Source organism: Myxine glutinosa, chromosome 3 (assembly GCF_964187855.1).
Source record: "Myxine glutinosa chromosome 3, kmMyxGlut1.1, whole genome shotgun sequence".
Taxonomy (NCBI): Eukaryota; Metazoa; Chordata; class Myxini; order Myxiniformes; family Myxinidae; genus Myxine; species Myxine glutinosa.
In genome coordinates this window covers 102,750,034-102,771,877 of record NC_136263.1, presented here as the reverse complement: position 1 = coordinate 102,771,877, position 21,844 = coordinate 102,750,034, and the positions used below count along the sequence as shown (strand labels likewise).

The window sequence follows — 21,844 nt, the reverse complement described above, 5'->3', positions numbered from 1 at the left end:
CAAACTACCTAGCCGAACCTCACTTCTGAAATTCTGCCCCTCTGAACTGCGTTGGTACTATCTTCATTAATTTGGGATGTTCAGGTTATCCATCAGCAGCGCTGCCTGGGCTGATCTGGACCTCCTAGCCTTGGCTGTTGTCATCCTGTGTGCTTGCACACACACACACTGCTGTTTCTCCACTTGCTACCCTCCTTCTTCCCCAAGGCACTCCCCTGTATAAAAAAAAAAACCTGATACAAATTTTTTTTTCTCATTTAGGTTGTAGTTTTGCAAATCATATTTTTTGTGCTTAGTCGTGGCCAAAAATATTGGCACCCTTGCACCATTTTCAAATAATGCACCATTTCTTCCAGAAAATGGTTGAAATTTAAAAATCTTTTGGTATCCACATATGTATTTCTTTGGTTTGCAGTGGAACAAAACATAAAAAGCTGAAAAAATTACGAAATCTTAGCTTATTCCGCACACAAATCCTAGAATGGACCGGACAATATTATTAGCACCTTTTCGAGGTTGTTAGAAATAATTAGATTTCAAGCAGGTGATTCTCCTTTCCTCTGCAATTGAAATCACCTGTGGTGAGTTGCAGGTGGATGCAATATAGAAATCACTCATTCAACCAGTTGGAAAAGAGAAAAGGAGTCATTCTGCTGTTTTGTGTCACTGTGTGCACCTCAATGAGCATGGAGAAAAGAAAGAAAACCAGAGAATTGTCTGAGGAGGTCAGACACAAGATTGTAGCCAAGCATGGACAATCTCAAGGCTACAAGTCCATCTCCAGAGACCTTGATGTTCCTGTGTGCACCGTATGCAATGTTATCAGGAAGTTTAAGGCCTATGTCACTGTAGCCAACATCCCTGGACGTGGCCGCAAGAGAGAGCTTGATCGAAGATTGTAGTGAAGGATTGTTCGAATGGTGGAGAAAGCACCTCGATCAACTGCCAAACAGATTCAAGCTGACCTTCAGACACAAGGTACGACAGTTTCAACTCGCACCATCCGTCGCCAACTCTATGAAAGGGGGTTCTATGGTAGGAGACCCAGGAGGACCCCACTGCTGAGAGAGAGATGTAAGAAAGCCCGAATGGAGTTTCCCAAAACACACCTGAATGAATCAAAAACAAATATTCTGTAATATTAACTTTGAAACTGGATGGTATTCTTAGAATACTTTCCCTGCGCAGTCAACTGGGTGCGAGCCAACTCTTCTGTTTTTGAAGGTTTTTTTTTTTTCTTTGATTCAATACGGCTGCCAGATTATGTAAGTTGCATAGATCACACTCAATAAATTTCAAAATGATCAGACAGCATTGTCCTGTCAAATTTTGACGTCATAATTACGACACCAATGACGTCATCGTTAACAACACCTATTCCCCATGCAGAGTTCTTTGCAATGAGCCACGTTTCATTTTTTCCCATGAGCGGTTTTGGAGATATAAAAGTGCAATATTTTTCAGTTTTTCCAAGAAGGCGCCTGTACCACGTGACCTATTACATCATAATTATCATTAAAATATTCTTCAGGAGGAGGTGCTTCCATGGTGAAAATTGTGTCCATCAGACCAACAGTTGCAGAGAAAAAAATTCAATGGATGAAGCGTTATACTTGTCAAATTATGATGTCATAACGAAGGCATCGATGACATCATCACGAACACATCTTATTCCCCATGGGGAGATCTTGACAATGAGCCATGTTTAAATTTTTTCCATTGAGTGGTTTCAGAGATATAGAGATACAAATTTTTTCCAAGATGGCACCTGTATGACGTGACATGACATCATAATTATCATTAAAATATTCTACAGGACGAGGCGCCTCCGATGGTGAAAATTTTGTGTCAATCGGACCAAGAATTGCAGAGAAAAAACAATTCATACTGATCGAATCAAGCGTTGTACTTATGGAATTATGACGTCATAAATAAGGTACCAATGACATCATAATTAACATCTGATTCCCCATGGGGAGTTCTTTACAATGAGCCATGTTTCAAATTTTTCCATGGAGCAGTCTCCGAGACATGGAGGTGAAACGTTTTTCGATTTTTCCAAGATGGTGCCTGTACAACGTGACCCATGACGTCATAATTATCATTAAAATATTCTGCAGGAGGAGGTGCTCCTATGGTACAAATTTCGTGCCTATCGGACTAACAGTTGCAGTGCAATTTTTTTTTTCAGACTGATCAGATCAAGCATTGTACTTGTCGAATTATGACGTCATAATGAAGGCACCGATGACATCATCATCAACATATCTTATTCCCCATGGGGAGTACTTGACAATGAGCCTTGTTTAAACCTTTTCCATTGAGCGGTTTGGGAGATATGGAGGTGTACGGTTTTTCCAAGATGGCGTCCGTACCACGTGACCGATAACGTCATAATTATCAGCAAAGAAATCTGCAGGCAGAGGCGCTTCGACGGTAAAATTTCATGTCAATCGGACCAACGGTTGCCGAGAAAATGAATTTTAAAAATGCAGACACGGTACACGTACGCCACATGTACGCAACGATTGCTTAACCCCGCTTTTCTCTTTGCGAGCGCAGGGTAATAAAGAATTGTGTCGACCAGATACTTTTGTCAATTTCAACTTATTTTTAGAGAAAATTGTGAGTTATTTGAAAAAAGTACATGGGTGCCAATATTCTTTATTTATTAGACTGTGGCGGACACGATGGCTCGCTGGCGCGATGACATCATTCCGCGCACCAGGAGGGTGTCGGCCACGCCCGAGGGGTAGGCGTGGCCTCGGGATGTACACGGGGCACACAGCCCAGAGCACGGCAGTGCTATAGTGTGATCCTTAGAATAAAGACTCTTTTGATTACGTCCGTTGTTGCTTCCTTCATTGGCAAGACAAGTCGTGCGCATAGCACCGCACTACATTGGTGACCTCGACTAGTTCAGCCGACGCTGAACTACAGAACGCGCCATGACGAGCAGCAACGCGGTCGCGGTGAAAGTCCCTGAGTTCTGGGAAGCTCAGGCGGAGATATGGTTTATGCAGGCAGAAGCCCAGTTTCGGCTTCGTGGCATAACGGCGGACGAGACGCGCTATTTCCACGTCATCGCCGCCCTCGGGCCCGGCACAGCCGCCCGCGTCGTGTCCGTCCTGCGGAACCCACCGGCCGACGACAGATGCGAGGCGCTCAAGCGTCGCCTCATCGCCACGTTCAGCCTCACAGAGGACGAACGGGCCGACCGTTTCCTGGACCTTCCCGACCTCGGCGACACGCAACCATCGGTCCGAATGGACCATATGCTGTCGCTCCTGGGGGACAAAGCACCGGATTTTCTATTCCGGGCGCTCTTTTTACGCCACCTACCGGCCCAGGTATGCCTCGCGTTGGCCGGTTGCAAGATAAAGGAGCCCCGCGCGCTGGCCGTCGAGGCCGACAGGTTTTTCGTGGCGCGTGACATGCGGGCGAGCTTCGGTGCGGCCGTCGCGGATCACGGAGCTGATGCTGATGCTGATGCACCACACCTCATGGATCCCGAGGCTGATGCACACCACGTGGCCGCCACAACGCCCCACCCACCACCACCGCGAAAACCGCGGCCTCCGCCTTCGCCGCAAACCTGGTGCCATTTCCACGCCAGGTTTGGCCACAAGGCGAGGAATTGTCGCCCGCCGCGCTCGTTCGGCAAGTCGGGAAACTGCCAAGCCGGCGCTCGGTAGCGGCCCTGAGCATCGGCCATTCTGGCAGCCTTCTTTTTATAATGGACACCTTGTCTGGGCGCCGCTTCCTATGCGACATGGGTGCACAGGTGAGCGTTATCCCTGCCTCTACGTCCAACAAGCACACCGCGGGCCGGGGCCCCGCGTTGCTTGCAGCCAACGGAACACCCATACGCACGTTCGGGAAGCGCTGCCTCTCCCTGCGGTTCGGAGGGCAACGCTTCACGTGGACGTTCGTAACCGCCAGCGTGCCCATGGCATTGCTCGGTGCAGACTTCCTCTGTGCAAACGGGTTGTTGGTAGACGTACAGAACAGACGCCTCGTCCAGGCTGAAACGTTCAGCTCGCTTGCTTGCGCACTGAGCAGCTTGTTGAGCGGCTCACTGAGCGGCTCACCGAGCGGCTCGCCAAGCGGCTTGCTGAGCGGTTTGGTCCCGGCGAGGTTGGTTTGTACCCTCCCGGCAGCGGACGAGTTCACCCGCCTCCTCGCCAGCTTCCCGGCCCTCACGCGGCCCACCTTCTCGGCGGTGGCCGTAAAGCATGGTGTGGAACATCACATCCCCACCGTCGGGCCACCGGTCTACGCCCGGGCCCGCCGCCTCGAACCAACGAAGCTCGCGGTGGCGAGAGCGGAGTTCGCTACGCTGGAGCGGCTGGGCACCGTCTGGCGCTCCAAGAGTGCTTGGGCGTCGCCGCTACACATCGTGCCGAAGCCTGGCGGGGGATGGCAGCCGTGCGGGGACTACCGCCACCTCAACGATGCCACCACCCCCGACCATTACCCGGTCCCCCACATCCAGGACCTTTCCGCCCGGTTGGCGAACATGTCCTGCTTCTCCAAGGTGGACCTCATACGCGGCTACCACCAGGTCCCCGTCAGGCCGGAGGACATCCCGAAGACGGCCGTCATTACGCCATTTGGCCTCTTTGAATTCCTTCGGATGCCCTTCGGTTTGAATAATGCGGCTCAGGCGTTCCAACGTCTGATGGACAGCGTCTTGTGTGACCTGGATTTCGTCTATGTCTACCTGTACGACATCCACGTCACAAGCGCGTCCCGTGAAGAGCACCTCCGCCATCTCCGCACGCTCTTCGAACACCTGGGCCAGCATGGCCTGATCGTGAACCATGCCAAGTGCCGGTTCGGCGTCGCCGAGATCGACTTTTTGGGGCACCGCGTCACCAGGCACGGGGCCATCCCCTTACCAGCAAAGGTGGAGGCGGTCAAGGGGTTTCCGCGCCTCCGCACGATCAAGGGGCTCCAGGAGTTCTTGGGCATGGTAAACTTTTACCACCGTTTCCTGCCCCGCATCGCCCGCACGAACGCCGGTACAGTACCTTCGACCGCGAGTTGCTCGGGCTTCACCTGGCGGTCAGGCACTTTCGCCATCTGCTCGAGGGCCGTTCGTTAACGGCCTTCATCGACCACAAGCCCCTGGTCTTCATGATGGCCAAGGTCGCCGAGCCGTGGTCGGCCCGGCAGCAGCGTCACCTCTCGGCCATGTCCGAGTACACGACGGACATCCGGCATGTCGCGGGGAAGGACAACCCGGTGGCAGATTGCCTTTCCCGGTCCGTCGCCCACGCGGTCCACCTCGGCATCGACTATGCCCGGATGGCGGCGGACCAGACCACCGACCCCGACGTCCAGGCCTTGCGGACCGCCATCACGGGCCTCCGCATCATCGAGGTGCCGTTCGACGGCGTGGGCACGGCCCTCCTGTGCGACGTCTCCCTCGGGCGGCCTCGCCCCATCGTGCCTGCGGGCTGGCAGCGCCGGGTTTTTGACTCCATCCACGGCCTGTCCCACCCGGGCACGAAGGCCTCCCAGAGGCTGGTCGCCGACAAGTTCGTCTGGCATGGCCTCCGGAAGGTCGTCCGCGATTGGACCAGGACGTGCCTCGCGTGCCAGCGCGCGAAGGTCCACCGCCACAACCGGGCCCCGCTGGCGCCGTTTACGGTGCCCAAACGTCGGTTCGACCACGTTCACATGGACTTGGTGGGACCTCTGCCCCCCTCGCGGGGTTTCACCCATGTCCTCACCATGGTGGACCGCACCACCCAGTGGCCGGAGGCCGTGCCTTTGGCGGCGACGACGGCGGCGGACGTCGCTTAGGCGTTCATCGCCACCTGGGTTGCCCGGTTCGGCGCCCCCTCGGACATCTCGTCCGACCGCGGCCCCCAGTTCACCTCAGAGCTCTGGGGGGCGGTCGCGCGGTGGCTCGGTGTCCAGCTGCACCATACCACGGCCTATCATCCCCAGGCCAACGGCCTGTGCGAGCGTTTCCACCGCTCCTTAAAGGCTGCGCTCCTGGCCACCCTCCACGACGGCGGCTGGGTCGACAGGCTCCCCTGGGTCCTGCTGGGCCTCCGGACGGCGCCCAAGGACGACCTGCGCGCATCCGCGGCGGAGTTGATCTTCGGACAACCGCTGCGGGTGCTGGGCGAGTTCCTCCCCGACTCCACGGCACCATGGTCCGCGGCGCAGCAGCGCTCAGCGCTGCAGGAGACCGCCCAGAGGTTCGCCCCGGTGCCGACGGCGCACCACGGGCGCCCGCCAATGCACGTCGCCCCGGAGCTTCGCACGGCGGAGTACGTGTTCGTCCGAACACGACGCCCACCGGACACCGCTGCGGCCCCCGTACGACGGGCCCTTCCACGTGCTGGAGACCGGGGCGAAGCACTTCACCCTGGACATCGGCGGTACTCCTGACCGCGTGTCCGTAGACCGCCTCAAACCGGCCCACCTCGACGTGGACCACCCCCCGCCAGTGGCTCAGCCCCCACGTCGGGGCCGCCCCCCGGCGGGCGGACCCCCGGCACCGCTCAACCCCACCGGCATGCCGCCCCCCGGTCCTGCACCCATCCCAGGGGCAGCCGGTGGCATCCCGGCGTCCCAGACGCCGCCAGCCGCCAGAGGGCGCTTCGGCCGGGTCATCCGTTTGCCCCGCAAACTGACCCTTCAGGTGCACGGGAATTCTGGGGGGGCGCGTGTGGCGGACACAATGGCTTGCTGGCGCGATGACATCATTCCGCGCACCAGAAGGGTGTCGGCCACACCCGAGGGGTTGGCGTGGCCTCGGGATACACACGGGGCACACAGCCCCGAGCACGGCAGTGCTATAGTGTGATCCTTAGAATAAAGACTCTTTTGATTACGTCCGTTGTTGCTTCCTTCATTGGCAAGACAAGTCGTGCGCATAGCACCGCACTACAAGACATCATATGGATGTAAATGAACACTCTTTACCTCTGCCACTAAAGGTGGATGGAGGTTATGTTTTCACCGTGTGTCTCTGTCTGTCTGGATTCTGTCTGGCAGATCTCTGTCTGCAAAATCGAGGATTTTTCAAGTATATTGGTCGGTTGCGTTTTTATTCTGTCTGTTTGTTTGTCACCGGCCTACAGGTCGCAATTCTAAACCGATCGTTACGAAACTTACACCAAGTAGTAGAGGTCTTCCAAATTGAGAAGCCTATTGATTTTGAGGTCAAAGGTCATAGGTCATCTGGAGGTCAAATTTCTAAAATCGCCATTTAAAATCCGATTGACTTGAAAATTGAATAGCATTTGTACATTGAGTCAGTAAATTGGAAAACCAACTATTTTTGAGGTCAAAAGGTGAAAGGTCAACTCAAGGTCAAACTTCCAAAATCATGAATTTTCATCTGAAAACCCATCAATTTTCATCCGATTGACTTGGAAATTGAACAGCATTTGTATAGTGCCTCACTGAATTGGAAAACCAACTATTTTAAGGTCAAAAGGTCAAAGGTCAAGTCAAGGTCAGACTTCGAAAATCATGAATTTTCATCTGAAAACCCATCAATTTTCATCCGATTGACTTGGAAATTGAACAGCATTTGTATAGGGCCTCACTGAATTGGAAAACCAACTATTTTTAAGGTCAAAAGGTCAAAGGTCAAGTCAAGGTCAGACTTCGAAAATCATCATTTTTCATCTGAAAAATCGTCTCTTTTCATCCTATTGAGCTGAGCTTTTTTCTTCTTTTTTTTGTATACAGGATTGAGGCTCGTGAAAGAGCCAACATTTATCACACAAACAATCAAACAGACACACAAAACATATAATAAGGGGAGTGGTAGACAAGATGGGGAGAGAAGGGGAAGCACACAAACACATTTGAGAGCAGGGACATCGGGATATCTATGGGAGGGTGAGGGCTTGGGGGGAGGAGGCGTGAGCTTTGATCAAGATCGTCAATTTTAATCTTGATGAAATTGACATTTTGCTGTATTAATGGAAACCTTCAGGGGGGGGGGGGGGGGGTTTGCAAGTATCGTGCTCTGCATGACGTCTTGTTTGTTTGTTTGTTTGTTTGTGAACAAGATGTCTCAAAAAGTTGTGGACGGATTCAGCCGAAATTTGGCAGAGATGTATGTGACCCGGTCGAAATGATTGGATTTTGGTGAAGATCCGGATTCGGATCCAGCTACTCGAATTTTTAAAGTGATTTTTCACCATTGGGAGATTGGGCCAAAAACTATACATTGCAGGATATCTCAAAAAGTTATGGACGGATTTGGACGAAACCTGGTGGACAGGTTGTGTGTGTGACAAGGACGATTCGAATCGATTTTGGTGAAGATATGAATATGGATTCGGATATGAGAATTATTTAATTTATTAAGTGATTCTTCACCATTGAGTGATCGGGCTAAAACCAACATATAGCAAGATATCTCAAAAGCGGATGATTTTCATTAATTTTACTCTGTGCTCGTTGCACATCACGTGCAGCAAATTTCACCTCCCTTTGTTTGGTATTTATTGTTTTGTTTTCTTAAACCGCTTCTGTACACCCCTCTTGATGATCGGTTTGCAAATCACCGTCTACATTTCCCATAGAAGAGATGAAAGTACTCTTTTGTTCTCGCGAAAGTACTCGCGTATTTTGGTTTTTGTGTGTACTTTTGGTCCTCAGGGACTTTTAGGTATTTTGGGTCATGGACTTTTAGGTATTTTTGGGTTCTCTGGGTTAAATTTTTTTTTTTTATTCCTAAATTTATTTTAGGTTCTGAAGGACCGACGTTCGAAAGGACGCTTGAGCAGCTTTCCCATGGTGGTTAACGTGCTTTGTGAGAATGTAAAGGGAGGTTTGACCATCCGGATCAGACGTAAACTTGTGACGGTTTCGCGCCATGTTGTGCGTCGTTCTGCCAAGATCGCGATTAAAACGTGAGGCTGCAATAAATACAGCTACGTCCTCTTTGTAATAACTCAACACACCAAACGAGTGTCTATACACCGCACCGCTCACAAGCGGTTACATGCATTATCATTATCCTCTGGTTAGGGGGAATAAAATTGCCGCATAATGTAAAATCCGAGGAAAATAAGAACTGCAGAAAGCCCAAAACACGATTACTTTCAACAAAGGCCCGAATGTATGAAATGTAATGAATGCTACGTTCATGGCCCATTATGATTAACTATGTATGTGTTTGTTTGCGCGTTTTGTGCGTGACCATCCATGTACATTTGAAATTTCCCCGTGCGGACGGGATCGCCTGCATCTCACGAAAACACGCGATGCGGCCTTTGAGATATGAATAAAGCAGAACATATACAAGGTCATAGCCAATGGGAAACAATTGAAACACGATGTTCATTCCTAATCATTCATTTTATTCATTCCATCATTCATTCCGCAGTTTGCATGAAAATGTCGCACGACCCCGCACAATTTTTCGCTTATGTTGATGGTTGCCAAATATGACATTTGGCTAAAATTATTTGGTTAATGTTATACAAAAAATGATTGATCAATTATTCGTTAAATAAGCCTGTTTTACTAAACTGAAGTACTGAACACATCATACGGAAGTGGATTAAAATGGCGGCGACGGCGGCTGTCACTGTCAGCGCTCCCCGGTAAGACTCATTTGGTAGATCGAGTGATACGTGAGGTTATCCCATCAATGTTAATGATGCCGCCGCCGCAATGTTTTCCGCACATATTGTGTTAGGGAAGCTGCGTTATTTTAAAACGTAAATTATGGATAATTGGGGAATTTTTTTGTTGTTGTTGTGCGGGACAAAATGTTGTTGGAATGTTGTCTCGAGTACCTTGTGTTTTTCCACCTTTTAGTTTTAAGTTTAACATCAACGAATTGGAATACCTCGCTCGAACCATTCCGCCTTGGATCTCAAAATTCGTCATTATTACCTGCAAAACTTGCCATGTCGAGCCATCGCTTCCCTGATTGGTTTACTCACGACAACATGTGGCACATATTGCATTTATATCTGAGTGTCAATACGACCACACACACACACACACACACACACACACACACACACACACACACACACACACACACACACACACACACACACACACACACACACACACACACACACATACACACACACACGTATATACAAACATATATAAATGTGTGTGTATATATATATATTATATATCTATATATAAAACACATACATACACCAAACACATACATACACCATCGCTTCCCTGATTGGTTTACTCAAGACAACATGTGGCACATATTGCATGTATATCTATGAGTCAATACACACACACACACACACACACACACACACACACACACACACACACACACACACACACACACACACACACACACGTATATACAAACATATATATATGTGTGTAATGTGTATATATATATATATATATTATATATCTATATATAAAACACATACATACACCAAACACATACATACACCAAACACACATACATACACCATCGCTTCCCTGATTGGTTTACTCAAGACAACATGTGGCACATATTGCATGTATATCTATGAGTGTCAATACGACCACACACACACACACACACACACACACACACACACACACACACACACACACACACACACACACACACACACACACGTATGCACAAACATATATATATATATATATATATATATATATATATATATATATATATATATATATTGTTGCGGATCCAAGGTCGGCGCTCCCCTTACAAAGGGGGGGGGTTAATCCCCTTGTCTTTTAAGCTGGCCGTCCCCAAGTCCTGGAAGCTATGACGTCACTTCCGGTCGGTGGTAAGTAGGGTTGTAAGCCTAATTAGTCTTAGTACCTAAGTACTACCACCGGCCGTAAAGCGAGGAGATAACTCCCACCCGAGCCGCAGCGTTAATGGATATGCCGAGCGAAGCGAGCCGCGACTCGGGACGTTAACAAATACTACACCCGATTATAGCGGTTCCGAAATTGTGCCACCGGTACTCAATTGGGAAAAGACTGAAGCGATCGGATGGAGAGGAAACCAGAGTAAAGGAAGAACAAAGTGTGGTTTATTAATTATGTACAAAACCAAAGAGGAAACGAAAGGAATATACAGGAGGAGGAGGAAGAAGAAGAAGAAGAAGAAGAAGAAGCAGCACACAGGGCAGGCTTAACTAAACGGTCTTAACTTGACGACCCCGGACAAACAGACACACTCACACGGGAATTGTAGCGGGCAGGGTGGAAGGTCCAGGTAGGTCGACTCCGTCCAGGCTCCGGTTCCGCGGGCGAAGAACGGCAGGCAGCTTTGCGTGTCGTTGGCGCGCGACCGGACCTTACATATAGCGAGGGGCTGGAATGCTGCGTACGTAATACGTTTATCGAGCAAACGCTCTCTCTCTCTCTCTCTCTCTCTCTCTCTCTCTCTCTCTCTCTCTCTCTCTCTCTCTCTCTCTCTCTCTCGCAAGTTCATACAAGGGCTTTCCGAAGCAGTTCGTCAAAGAGCTCTGCGCAGCTTCATCTCAGCCAGACCCCACCAAGCACCGTCTCCAACCCGAGTCAACTCTCGTTAAAAAGGCTGGCGCTGGCGCTTATATTACGTGCCCCCAGATTACTCTGCGCTTCTTAGAGCCACGCCCATGATGGTATTTCATCAGCCCTGGTTGGCTGGTAAGAGCTTACCGGCTCCGCCTTTGATGGCTGGTTGACAGGGCCACGCCTTGTTCTTGGGGCTCCGCCCCCTTCTTCCTCGAGCTGACCGCATGGTTAATGGCGTTTGGAGCGAGCGCTTAAGGCAGCGACGAAGGCTCAATGCAGCGAACGCTGCTAATCAAACCACGTGACAATTTGGGGAGAGCCAAGCCCCGACTGTAGGGGCGCATAATGGCGTAGCTTGGAGAGAGAGATTGGAAAAGAAGCGAATGGGGCCTATCTTATTTGATTAATGCAACGCAGATTCAACTATTGGGAACACAGCCTTATCTGAAACACATACTAATGAAATAACTAAAGTTCCTATGGTGGCCTACGTGTTGCATATGGACTAATTAAGGGTTCAACCTTTAACCTTTTAAATGATGGAATATTTACAAGAATTATTTACAAAGTGAGGGTTCTAAAACCGCAACACTGCACCCTCCTTTCCTCCAGGGCCGTACCGGGCCGACACCCAAGGGAATTATCTTTTAACAATTAGTGTGGCACGTAGGTGTGGTTACCCTCTACTGTTAACCTCACCCCTGAGTGCGACAGTTTTAACACTAAATATGTCCCGCCTGCTGGTTGCATTCTACCTAACAGACTCATGCCCACAGACTAACCGAATTGTGGAATTATTTTGAAACTGCACATAAAGCCGATGGGGAGCATTATTTACAAAACTCTACTATTTTGATTATTTACAACTACAACCCAGGACCTGTCTTTTGTGGGAAACAAGAAAAAGATCTTTTTGAAAAGAGGAAAATCACTGCACTGCACTGCACCGATACACCATACCCACATGCACCAATAAATCAAAAGGCATGAAAAGCACCAAAAAGCACCAACATCAAAAATGCACAGTCATCACATTTTAAAAATAATAAGATGATGTCTTCTTGCTTCTCTGCTCTGCTGGCCCGCTGGTTCTGGTCGGCTTCTTGCTTGCTGTTATTTAAATAAGGGCACAAACCGCGTACGCTTTTTATTATTGATTTGGCCAGCAGGGCCAACTCTGGTGGTCCACTACATGGCATCGATGCCACTTAAAACACAGTGGTCCGCAAGCCAGACACCGCTGGCGACAATGGCCGGTCCCAGCAGACGTGCCAGGCCACAGTACGTGTGGTCCATAAGGTGGTGCTAGGCCACAGAACGTGTTGGCCATAAGTGGTGTACCAGTGCAGGCAGGCAGGCAGCAAGGGTGCGGGCGCACAACTGCAGCACCTGCACACTTTCCCTCGGACACAAAAGATGGTCCATGAGTGGGGAAGGAAGACAAAGCAGAGTTAGCGGGGGGCAAGGGCGCAGGGGTACACATCGAATCAAGGCAATGCAGACATGAAGGGCGTGGGAGAGCGAGCTAAGAAAGCTCGTCCCTATCCATGCGTCACCCCCCATGTCACCTACCCTACCCTTGCCCTTACCCCGTATTTACACAACCTACAAATTTATAAATCCCTCGCTACGTTTTGTCTTTCCCATCCCCTCTAGTTCCAAATTCATCATCAATCCCTCCTAAGGAGGAAGAGATGGAACAACAAACAATGTCTCGCCCATGTCGAGATGCGTCTTACATTCCAAATGTCTGAAAAATATGGTGTGGAGTTTTATCACCCAGGTGAGTGGATGCGGATGGTGTGAAGAGATTTTCTCCGATCTACCTTCTAAATGACATGAACACTTTTAAACTACCGGGGTCTTGCCCTGCAAAACCATTGGCCATCTTTACTCTATGCGGTTCTAAAAACCAATTCCCATTGCACATAGTGGCGCTCTCCAATTTGGGGTCTCACTCCCCCGATTTTACTACCTGTGCCCTTGCACGATTTCAGGGCTGGGTCGTATGGCTCACCAGCAGGTCCGCTCACCTACACACCTCCGCCACTGCAGTTGCCACCCGAGCTTACCTAGCTCCTCACCCTAACCTACCTGGGGAAGGCCCTCTGGCTCCCTTACCCCACTAATGCCCCCTCTGGCATCGGGCTACCCGGGGCCTCTCTCGGGATCCCCGGGCCCCACTGAACACTAACTCTGAACTGGCTCCCAGAGCCTACCTGCAGCCTCACCTGGCCGACAGACTACCAGTGGCGGAGTGCTCAACAAACCACACTCTAACAGGCCACACCCCAGCCTTTCCACTTCACTCATGCACCAATCCAAGCAGTACTCTGCTACTCTCGCACCACAGATGTCAATATCCACCAAATTTACCTACTCCCTCTATCTAACTTTAAACTACCCTGCCCGGGTATTCGTGAAGGGGTCCATCCTTCCCCCATCCACTCCTTCGCACCATACACTCCACTCCACGTATTCCAGACTGTTCACTCCACACCATTCATTCCACACACCTCTTTTCTGGCACACCTTTTGTGCTCGCACACCTCAAACACAATTCCACTTGTCTCAACACAATTTCTCACACACAGCATCATCTGGCTATCTATCGCTCTTCTAAGATTAGTGCTTCCCTGTCATCCCTTATACTACGCACATCCCTCGTCGTTATCAACCATCTAATCTACGCGACGTCCCCACTACAGGTACAATGTCGCTACTTAAATCTTGGTCACCTATGGTCATCTTTCTAGATTCCTATCCTTATCCTAACCCTCCCGGGATAGTTTGCACCGCCACCCCATAAACTATAGCTCCTCTGCCCAAAAGGTACGATGTGAGGGATGGTAGAGCCACCATCCCTCTACATCGGGCATCTCCCACGATCACCCCCCAGTCCTCTCGCACTATGAGCCCCCGTCATTGTGAGGTACTGGGTCCTGCCTCGACATCTAAAGCCGAGGCGATCCACGAGGGCGCCTGCTCGCCGGTGTAGGGTCTTATCCGGTCGGCTTGGACGATCCGAGGGAGGGCTCGTGGCCCCATCTTGATCTTAATGACCACGTCACAGGCTTGCGACAGGACGACCCCCGGGCCTTGCCAGGGAGAGGTGAGTTTAGGGCACCTACCCTTCTGCCTCCGGGGATTAAAGAACCAAATCTTCATCCCCGGAGTGTACTGACTCCCCTGGCTCCGGTGGTCGTACCTGCGCTTCATCTTTGCCCCCGCCAGCTGGAGCTGGCGGCGGGCGAAGGCATGGACTCTCTTCATGCCTTCCTCGAAGTGACGTGCATAGCCCTCCCTCGGCGGTGTATCGGTGGTGTCTGGCACGGGACCGCATAGCAGGTCGGCGGGAGCTCGCAACTCCCGCCCATACATAAGCAGCGCTGGACTGCATGCGGTGGCTCCGTGCTGGCTAGTTCGGGAGGCCATTAACAAATACGGGAGATGTTCGTCCCAGTCATCCTGACGGGTGGTGGTGAACAATGCTGGTTGTTGGATCAAGGTTCGATTGAACCGTTCCACCATCCCGTCAGATTGTGGCCGCAAGGGCGTTGTCCTTGTCCTTCTAATTGACAGGAGTCTGCACACATCTTTTAGTAATTGGCTTTCAAAATTTCGACCCTGATCGGTGTGCAGCTCCTGTGGAATCCCATGCCGACATACAAATCCTTCCACGAAGGCCTGTGCTACCACCCCGGCTTCGTGGTTGGGGAGGGCATAGGCCTCCAGCCACTTGGTGAAATAGTCCATTACAACGAGGATGTACTTATTACCTTGGCGGGTGCGGGGTAGTGGTCCTAGAATATCCATGGCCACCCGCTCAAGGGGGGCCCCCACCTGGTGTAATTGAAGGGGGACCCTCATCCTCCATGCTGGTCCCTTTTTGGCAGTACAGGCGTCGCATCTCCGACACCAGTCCTGTATATCGCGCCCCATATTTACCCAATAGAACCTCTGGCGGACCCGAGATGTTGTCTTTGTCCTGCCCAAATGGCCGCCGGAGCGGTACCATGCACCTGCTGTAATATTGTGTTCTTAAATCTGTCAGGGACTATTACCAACCAGGAAGTTCTCTCAGAGGGAACCTCCACCCACTTGCCATACAAGATGTTATCTTTCAACTCCAGGGTCTGCCACTGAGCCCAATATGCCTTTGTTGGTGCCCCGAGGGGGGTGACCTCTTCCCTATTAGGTCTCTGTCCCAATCGAACCCATTCGTACACCGGTCCCAGGACGGGATCCTCCCGCTGGGCCGTGCTCCAAGCCAATGTGCCAAATTCTTCATCTGCGGTTAGTGGCAAAATTGGCCCTCATCCGGGTTGCACGGACTACGAGGGTAGTGGTGGAATCGCCCAATTGTTCACTCTCCTCGTGTCTCGCACAAAATTTGCAGTTTTCCCCCAAACAAGGATGCGGAGAGAGTGCATCGGCATTCCCATGGGCCCTCCCGGCCCTATGGGTCACACTGAAATCGTACTGCTGCAACTTTTCCAACCACCTTGCAATTTGGCCCTCCGGTTCCTTGAACCGAAGGAGCCATTGCAAGGAGGAATGGTCAGTTCGAACCAGAAATTTCCGCCCGTACAATTACAGGTGGAAATGGCTCATGGCAGCCAGCATAGCCAATAACTCTTTGCGAGTCACGCAATGATTTCGTTCGGGCCTACTCATGGCCCGACTATAATACACGATCACTCTCTCCACGTCCTCCTGTGTCTGAGCCAAAACTGCGCCCAAACCTTCCTGGCTTGCATCCGTGTCAAGGGTAAATGTCCCGTCACTAGTGGGGTACGCTAGAACGGGTGCGGATGTCAAACACCCCTTCAATGCGAGGAAGGCCTCCTGGCACTCACTTGTCCAATTAAATCTCGTCCCCTTCTCCGGAAGCCGGTGAAGGGGCCGGGCCAACTCTGTAAATTTTGCCACAAAGCGTCGGTAGTAGGAGCAGAGTCCCAAAAATCCCCGTACCTCCTTGATGTTACGTGGTGCAGGCCACTCCTCTACCGCTGTAATTTTTCCTGGGTCTGTTTTTACCCCCTCGCGACCGATAACGTGACCTAAATAGGCCACCTCTCTTGCGAACAAAGTGCACTTACTCGGACTCAGCTTCAACCCTGCCTGTCTGAGGCACCCAAACACTTGGTCCAAATTAGCTATTGCCTGGGGGAATGTTTTAGCATGCATCAGGACGTCATCCAGGTACACCAGGCATGATTGCCATGGCATGCCTCCTAGTACATGCTCCATCAATCGTTCAAAGGTGGCGGGGGCGTTACACAAACCAAACGGCATCACAGTGAACTGATACAGCCCCTTACCTGTGGAAAATGCCATTTTCTCCTTCCCTGCCCAATCCATCTCCACCTGCCAATACCCACTCTTGAGGTCCAAAGTTGAGAAACAATTTGAGCCCGCAACGGCATCGAGAGTATCATCAATTCTTGGCAGGGGATATGAGTTTGAGTGTCACGTTGTTCAGCTGGCGATAGGCTACGCAGAAACGCGTGGTCCCATCTTTCTTTTTGACCAGCACAACAGGTGACATCCAAGGACTTCCCGAGGGCTCGATGATACTTGCATCGAGCATTTTTTCTACCTGCTCGTCAGCTTCCTCCCTCTTGCTCCAAGGGAGCCGTCGGGCGGGCTGACTAATAGGCCGGGCCTCACCGGTGTGGATCTGATGTTTCACCAGGCCCGTACGTCCAATATTCTCGGAGGACAAGGAGAAGATATCCAAATGGGATTCAATTAATTTATGTAAGGCCTCCCTCTGGGTACCTCCCAACTCTACACTACTTCGATTTACCATTTCACAAATGGGCTCGGGCCAATTCCTAATACTTTTTGAAGGCTCCCCCTGGGGCCGGCTCGACTGGATGTTCTCACCACTCACTGGCGCGACTTCGTTAACTGGGGTGCAGCCGGCTATCTTCTTTCCCCTTACGATAGTGCGTGGTTCTGCACTAATAATTACGCGGACGGCCACCACCGGCCGGTCCGTTTTTACGAGGGTGCGACCCACGATTAAACCCGGGATGGACTGCGCTGCCACCGGTTCGACCAGGCCGCAGGACTCCTGCCATGTTGGGCGAGCTCACCATCGGGCCGGCACTATGGCCTCGGCCCTCGGAGGGATGGTCACGGCCTCAGAAGCCTCCAGCTCCGTCCTCTCGGCCGTGCTCACCCCCTCCAATGGTAGTTCTTCTTCTCCCACTTGCAGGGTCCCCCGGCACAAATCGATTTTACAACCGCTAGCAGTCGACAAATCCAACCCTATTAAGCATGGGTCACACACCTCCGCCACCCAAACTTCTATCTCACTCTTTACCGACCCCAACTTGAGGGTTACAAAACCATGCCCTATGATCGGAGCCGTTACCCCGGTAGCCAGCTGCAAACTATGATTTTCCAGACGCTGGATTTTATCCCAGCCGTCTGCACTCGAATTGAGGATCACAGGGCTGATGATCGTGGCGCTAGCTCCTGTGTCCACGACGGCATCTACTCCTTCGCCGGCAGTTTTGCACCGAATTGTCAAACTACCAGTACCAATTTGGCCACAATGAATGACCTGTCGCGTCAATGAGGGCGCTTCACCATCCCCTACTACCGAACACGGCCCTGTAAGTCCGGCACCTTCTAGTTTCCCGGGCCCTGGCGGGGGGGCAGGGGGGGGGGTCTGGGGTCTGCTAGTCCGACCCGTACGGGGCGGAGTTGTTGGTCTCGGCTGCCGGAGTCCGTCCCGGCGTGGAGCTCGACACTCCCACGCCCGGTGACCCAGCTGACTACAATTATAGCACCTCACCTGGTAAGGTGCTTGCCTCCGAAATTCCAAATCCCCCCCCCCCTGAAGGTCCGAATTGAGGCATTTGATCGTGGTCCAGGTCCCGCCAGACGCTGGTCCACCAACCTCTGAACCATGCTCTCCAGGTTAGGGCCCCTTTCGGGGGTGGACCCCCTTGGGGGGCCGCCACCAGCCACAGGCCCTACCTGGTGCACCGCCGCGGCGCTCGCTTCCCCGGGCCAGGGGCCTCGCTGCTTCCCAATGGGCCGCAGCGTCAGCCGCCTGGCTCAAGGTCTGCGGGTGCCACATGGCGAGCTGTTGTCTGAGCTATGGGTCCGGAAAGGCCTGGATAAAATGATCCAGCGCCAGGCTCTCCTGGGAACCCGCTGCCATGTCCGCGTTTGCAATCCCGACTGCGCGGCGAATTTTGTTAACAAGTTCCCCGATGGTCTCCTGGGGCTTGCGGTTTCGCACCGCGAGCTGAGCTTTAACAAGCTCGCTCTGCTGTTCAACGCCGAATCTGTTAATTAAAGCCGCACGGAAGGCTGGCAGGGTGATAGTACCCGTTGGTAAGGCTGTCAGCACCTCCGCTGCCGCGCTGCGCAGTGCCCCACAAGGTGTACTCCACCTTCGTCCGGGTTCCAGCCGTTACCCCTGCGCACATGGTCGAATTGCGCCAGGTACGCCCTCAAATCACTCTTGCCGTCATATGGCGCGAGTGGAACCTTATGGCTGCTCGAAGGCTGGACCCCGTGCGTCACTCCTTGCGGGGTTAGCGCGTGGCCGAACCGTTCTGGCCCCCACAGTACACTATTCCCGGGGGGCTCCTGTGCGTCCCCCGTCCCTCTCAGGACTACCCCTGTCGGCGTCGATGCTTGGGTTGCCCCTCCGCAACCCGCTACCCACTCCATGCTCGCACACCCTGGCTCACCAATTCCCCTCGCACTCCCCATAGTCAGACCTCCTTGTACACACTCTCTTTCCAGACACTCCGGACCAGTCGCACACCTCACCATTGGCCTCTCACGAACGCCCGGGTCTATACCAACCCCCGAGCTCGTTGAATCTCCCCTCACACCATATACATTTCCGAACATATCGCCACTCACCTCGGCGCCTCTTCTTCTTCGCTCCTCTTCCGCCACCTACAAACTCTTTATTTGGTTATTAAGCACGTCATCACGATGTGAGCACAGACCTTGCACCGATTCCATCTCTTCCTCCTTTATTTCCTTCTTAGTCTCCCTCCGTCTCTTTTTAATTTCACTCACCCCCTCTTCCACTTCCTCTAACTTTTGTTTCACCTCTTCTATCTCCCGGTGCGCCCCCACAATTTCTTCTTCTAAGGCCACCTTGGTTGTCTCTATATGCTTCCTAACCTCTTGTTCTCTTGCCCCCAACGTCTCTATCACCTCGTCCAACCTCTTTGTCAGCCCCTCGTGTACCATCTGGCATTCCTTTTTCGTTGCCATAAGTTCCTTCTTAATTTCCCTTTGTGCTGCTTTCAGCCCCCCTATCACGTCCGTGTTCCTGCTTACTTGCTCCCCTAACTCCTTTTGTCCCACTGTCAGCTGCTCTACTCATGTCAAATCCTCTATACCCCCCTGTAACCTAGCCATACTCTTTCTCACCTCTTTCTCCACGCGCTCCTCACCCCGCTTTACCTCGCTGCTTACCCCTCCGACCTCTTCACTCACCCCGTGCCTTATGTCCCCCCCATCTCTCCCATTTCTTTCTTGGATGCCGCCCTCATTTGCTCCAATTCGTTATTTTGGGCGTCCAATTTGCTTTCCAGCCCGTTCTTTACCTCCTCTATCTGATCCCCCATTCGTTTGATTTCCCGGGCGGATTGATCCCCCATTTCCCTCAATTTGCCTCCCATCTTGTTTTCTAACCCCGTTAACCCATTCTTCACTGCCTCCATTTGGTTCTCCTGGGTGGCCATTCTATTTTCTAATCCCGTCCCGTCCTTCATTTCTTTCATTTGACTACCCACGTCCTCCAATTGGCCCCCTAATTTATCTTCTAATCCTCCCAATTTATTTTCTAATTGCTCCCTCATTCTATTTTCCATTCCCTCACTATCGGTCCTCATTTCTCCCATCTCCTTACTCAATCCCCCAATTTGGCCACCCATATCATTTCTCAACCCCCCAATTTGGCTTCCCAATTCATTTTTTAATCCCTCGATTTGGTTTCCCAACCCCATTTGTACGGCTGCCTGCAGCTGCGCAATGACGTCCTGCATATTCATCCCTCCCATTTGCGCAGCGGGCGCAGCCCTCGCCATGTGCGAGGCGCCTGCCACCCCCTCTACCACACCTTCATTATTTTCCTCCTCCATCTCTCCCAATTGTTCTTCCTCCTCCCGGGGGTCCTGGGTTGCCTCTAACTCCTCCTCTATTTCCCCCACCGGCATCCGATCGCCTTGACTATCCATGGCACGATTTTAATTTGGTTTTTAATGCTAAATTTTGGCCGCTTGATATTTTTGACCAATTTTTTTTACAGATTAGAAAATTTGGTTCGGGCTTCAAATCCCACTCCCAGACACCAATTGTTGCGGATTCGGGGGTCGACGCTCCCCTTATCAAGGGGGGGGGTTTAATCGCCTTGTCTTTTAAGCCTGCCGCCCCCAAGTCCTGGAAGCTATGACGTCACTTCCGGTCGGTGGGAAGTAGGGTTGTAAGCCTAATTAGTCTTGGTACCTAAGTACTACCACCGGCCGTAAAGCGAGGAGATAACTCCCACCCGAGCCGCAGCGTTAATGAATACGCCGAGCGAAGCGAGCCGCGACTTGGGCCGTTAACAAATACTACACCCGATTATAGCGGTTCCAAAATCGTGCCACCGGTACTCAATTGGGAAAAGACTAAAGCGATCAGATGGAGAGGAAACCAGAGTAAAGGAAGAACAAAGTGTGGTTTATTAATTATGTACAAAACCAAAGAGGAAACGAAAGGAATATACAGGAGGAAGAAGAAGAAGCAGCACACAGGGCAGGCTTAACTAAACAGTCTTAACTTAACGACCCCGGACAAACAAACACACTCACACGGGAATTGTAGCGGGCAGGACGGAAGGTCCAGGTAGATGGTTCCAGGTAGGTCGACTCCGTCCAGGCTCCGGTTCCGCGGGCGAAGAACGGCAGGCAGCTTCGTGTGTCGTTGGCGCGCGACCGGACCTCGCAATATAGCGAGGGGCTGGAATGATGCGTACGTAATACGTTTATTGAGCAAACGCTCTCTCTCTCTCTCTCTCTCTCTCTCGCAAGTTCATACAAGGGCTTTCCGAAGCAGTATGTAACATTCCTTTTCCGCTTTCCGCAAGGCTAACCCCCGCTCGAGCATGGAAAAATGGCCTTAAAACGATCATTCATTCATATTATCCACAAGATCGAGGCTCGTGTAAGAGCTAACATTGATCACAAAAAGACAAACTGACACATAAAACATATGATAAAGGGAGCGGGAGACAAGATGGGGACAGAGAAGAAAGTACACAAGTACAACATTTGGGAGCACGGATATCGGGAGATCTGTGGGAGGGAGAGGG

General features: G+C 51.6%; 1 protein-coding gene across 1 annotated transcript in view; it reads left to right on the top strand.

Annotated features, from left to right (window-relative positions):
• The first annotated feature begins 9,512 nt into the window (after nt 1–9,512).
• GTF2B (general transcription factor IIB) overlaps nt 9,513–21,844 on the top strand; it is a 54,588-nt gene continuing 42,256 nt past the window's right edge. Inside the window, exon 1 of the mRNA XM_068099729.2 lies at nt 9,513–9,590. Within this exon, the coding sequence (XP_067955830.1) occupies nt 9,553–9,590 (38 nt within the window). The 5' untranslated portion in view covers nt 9,513–9,552. The remainder of the gene's footprint in view (nt 9,591–21,844) is intronic.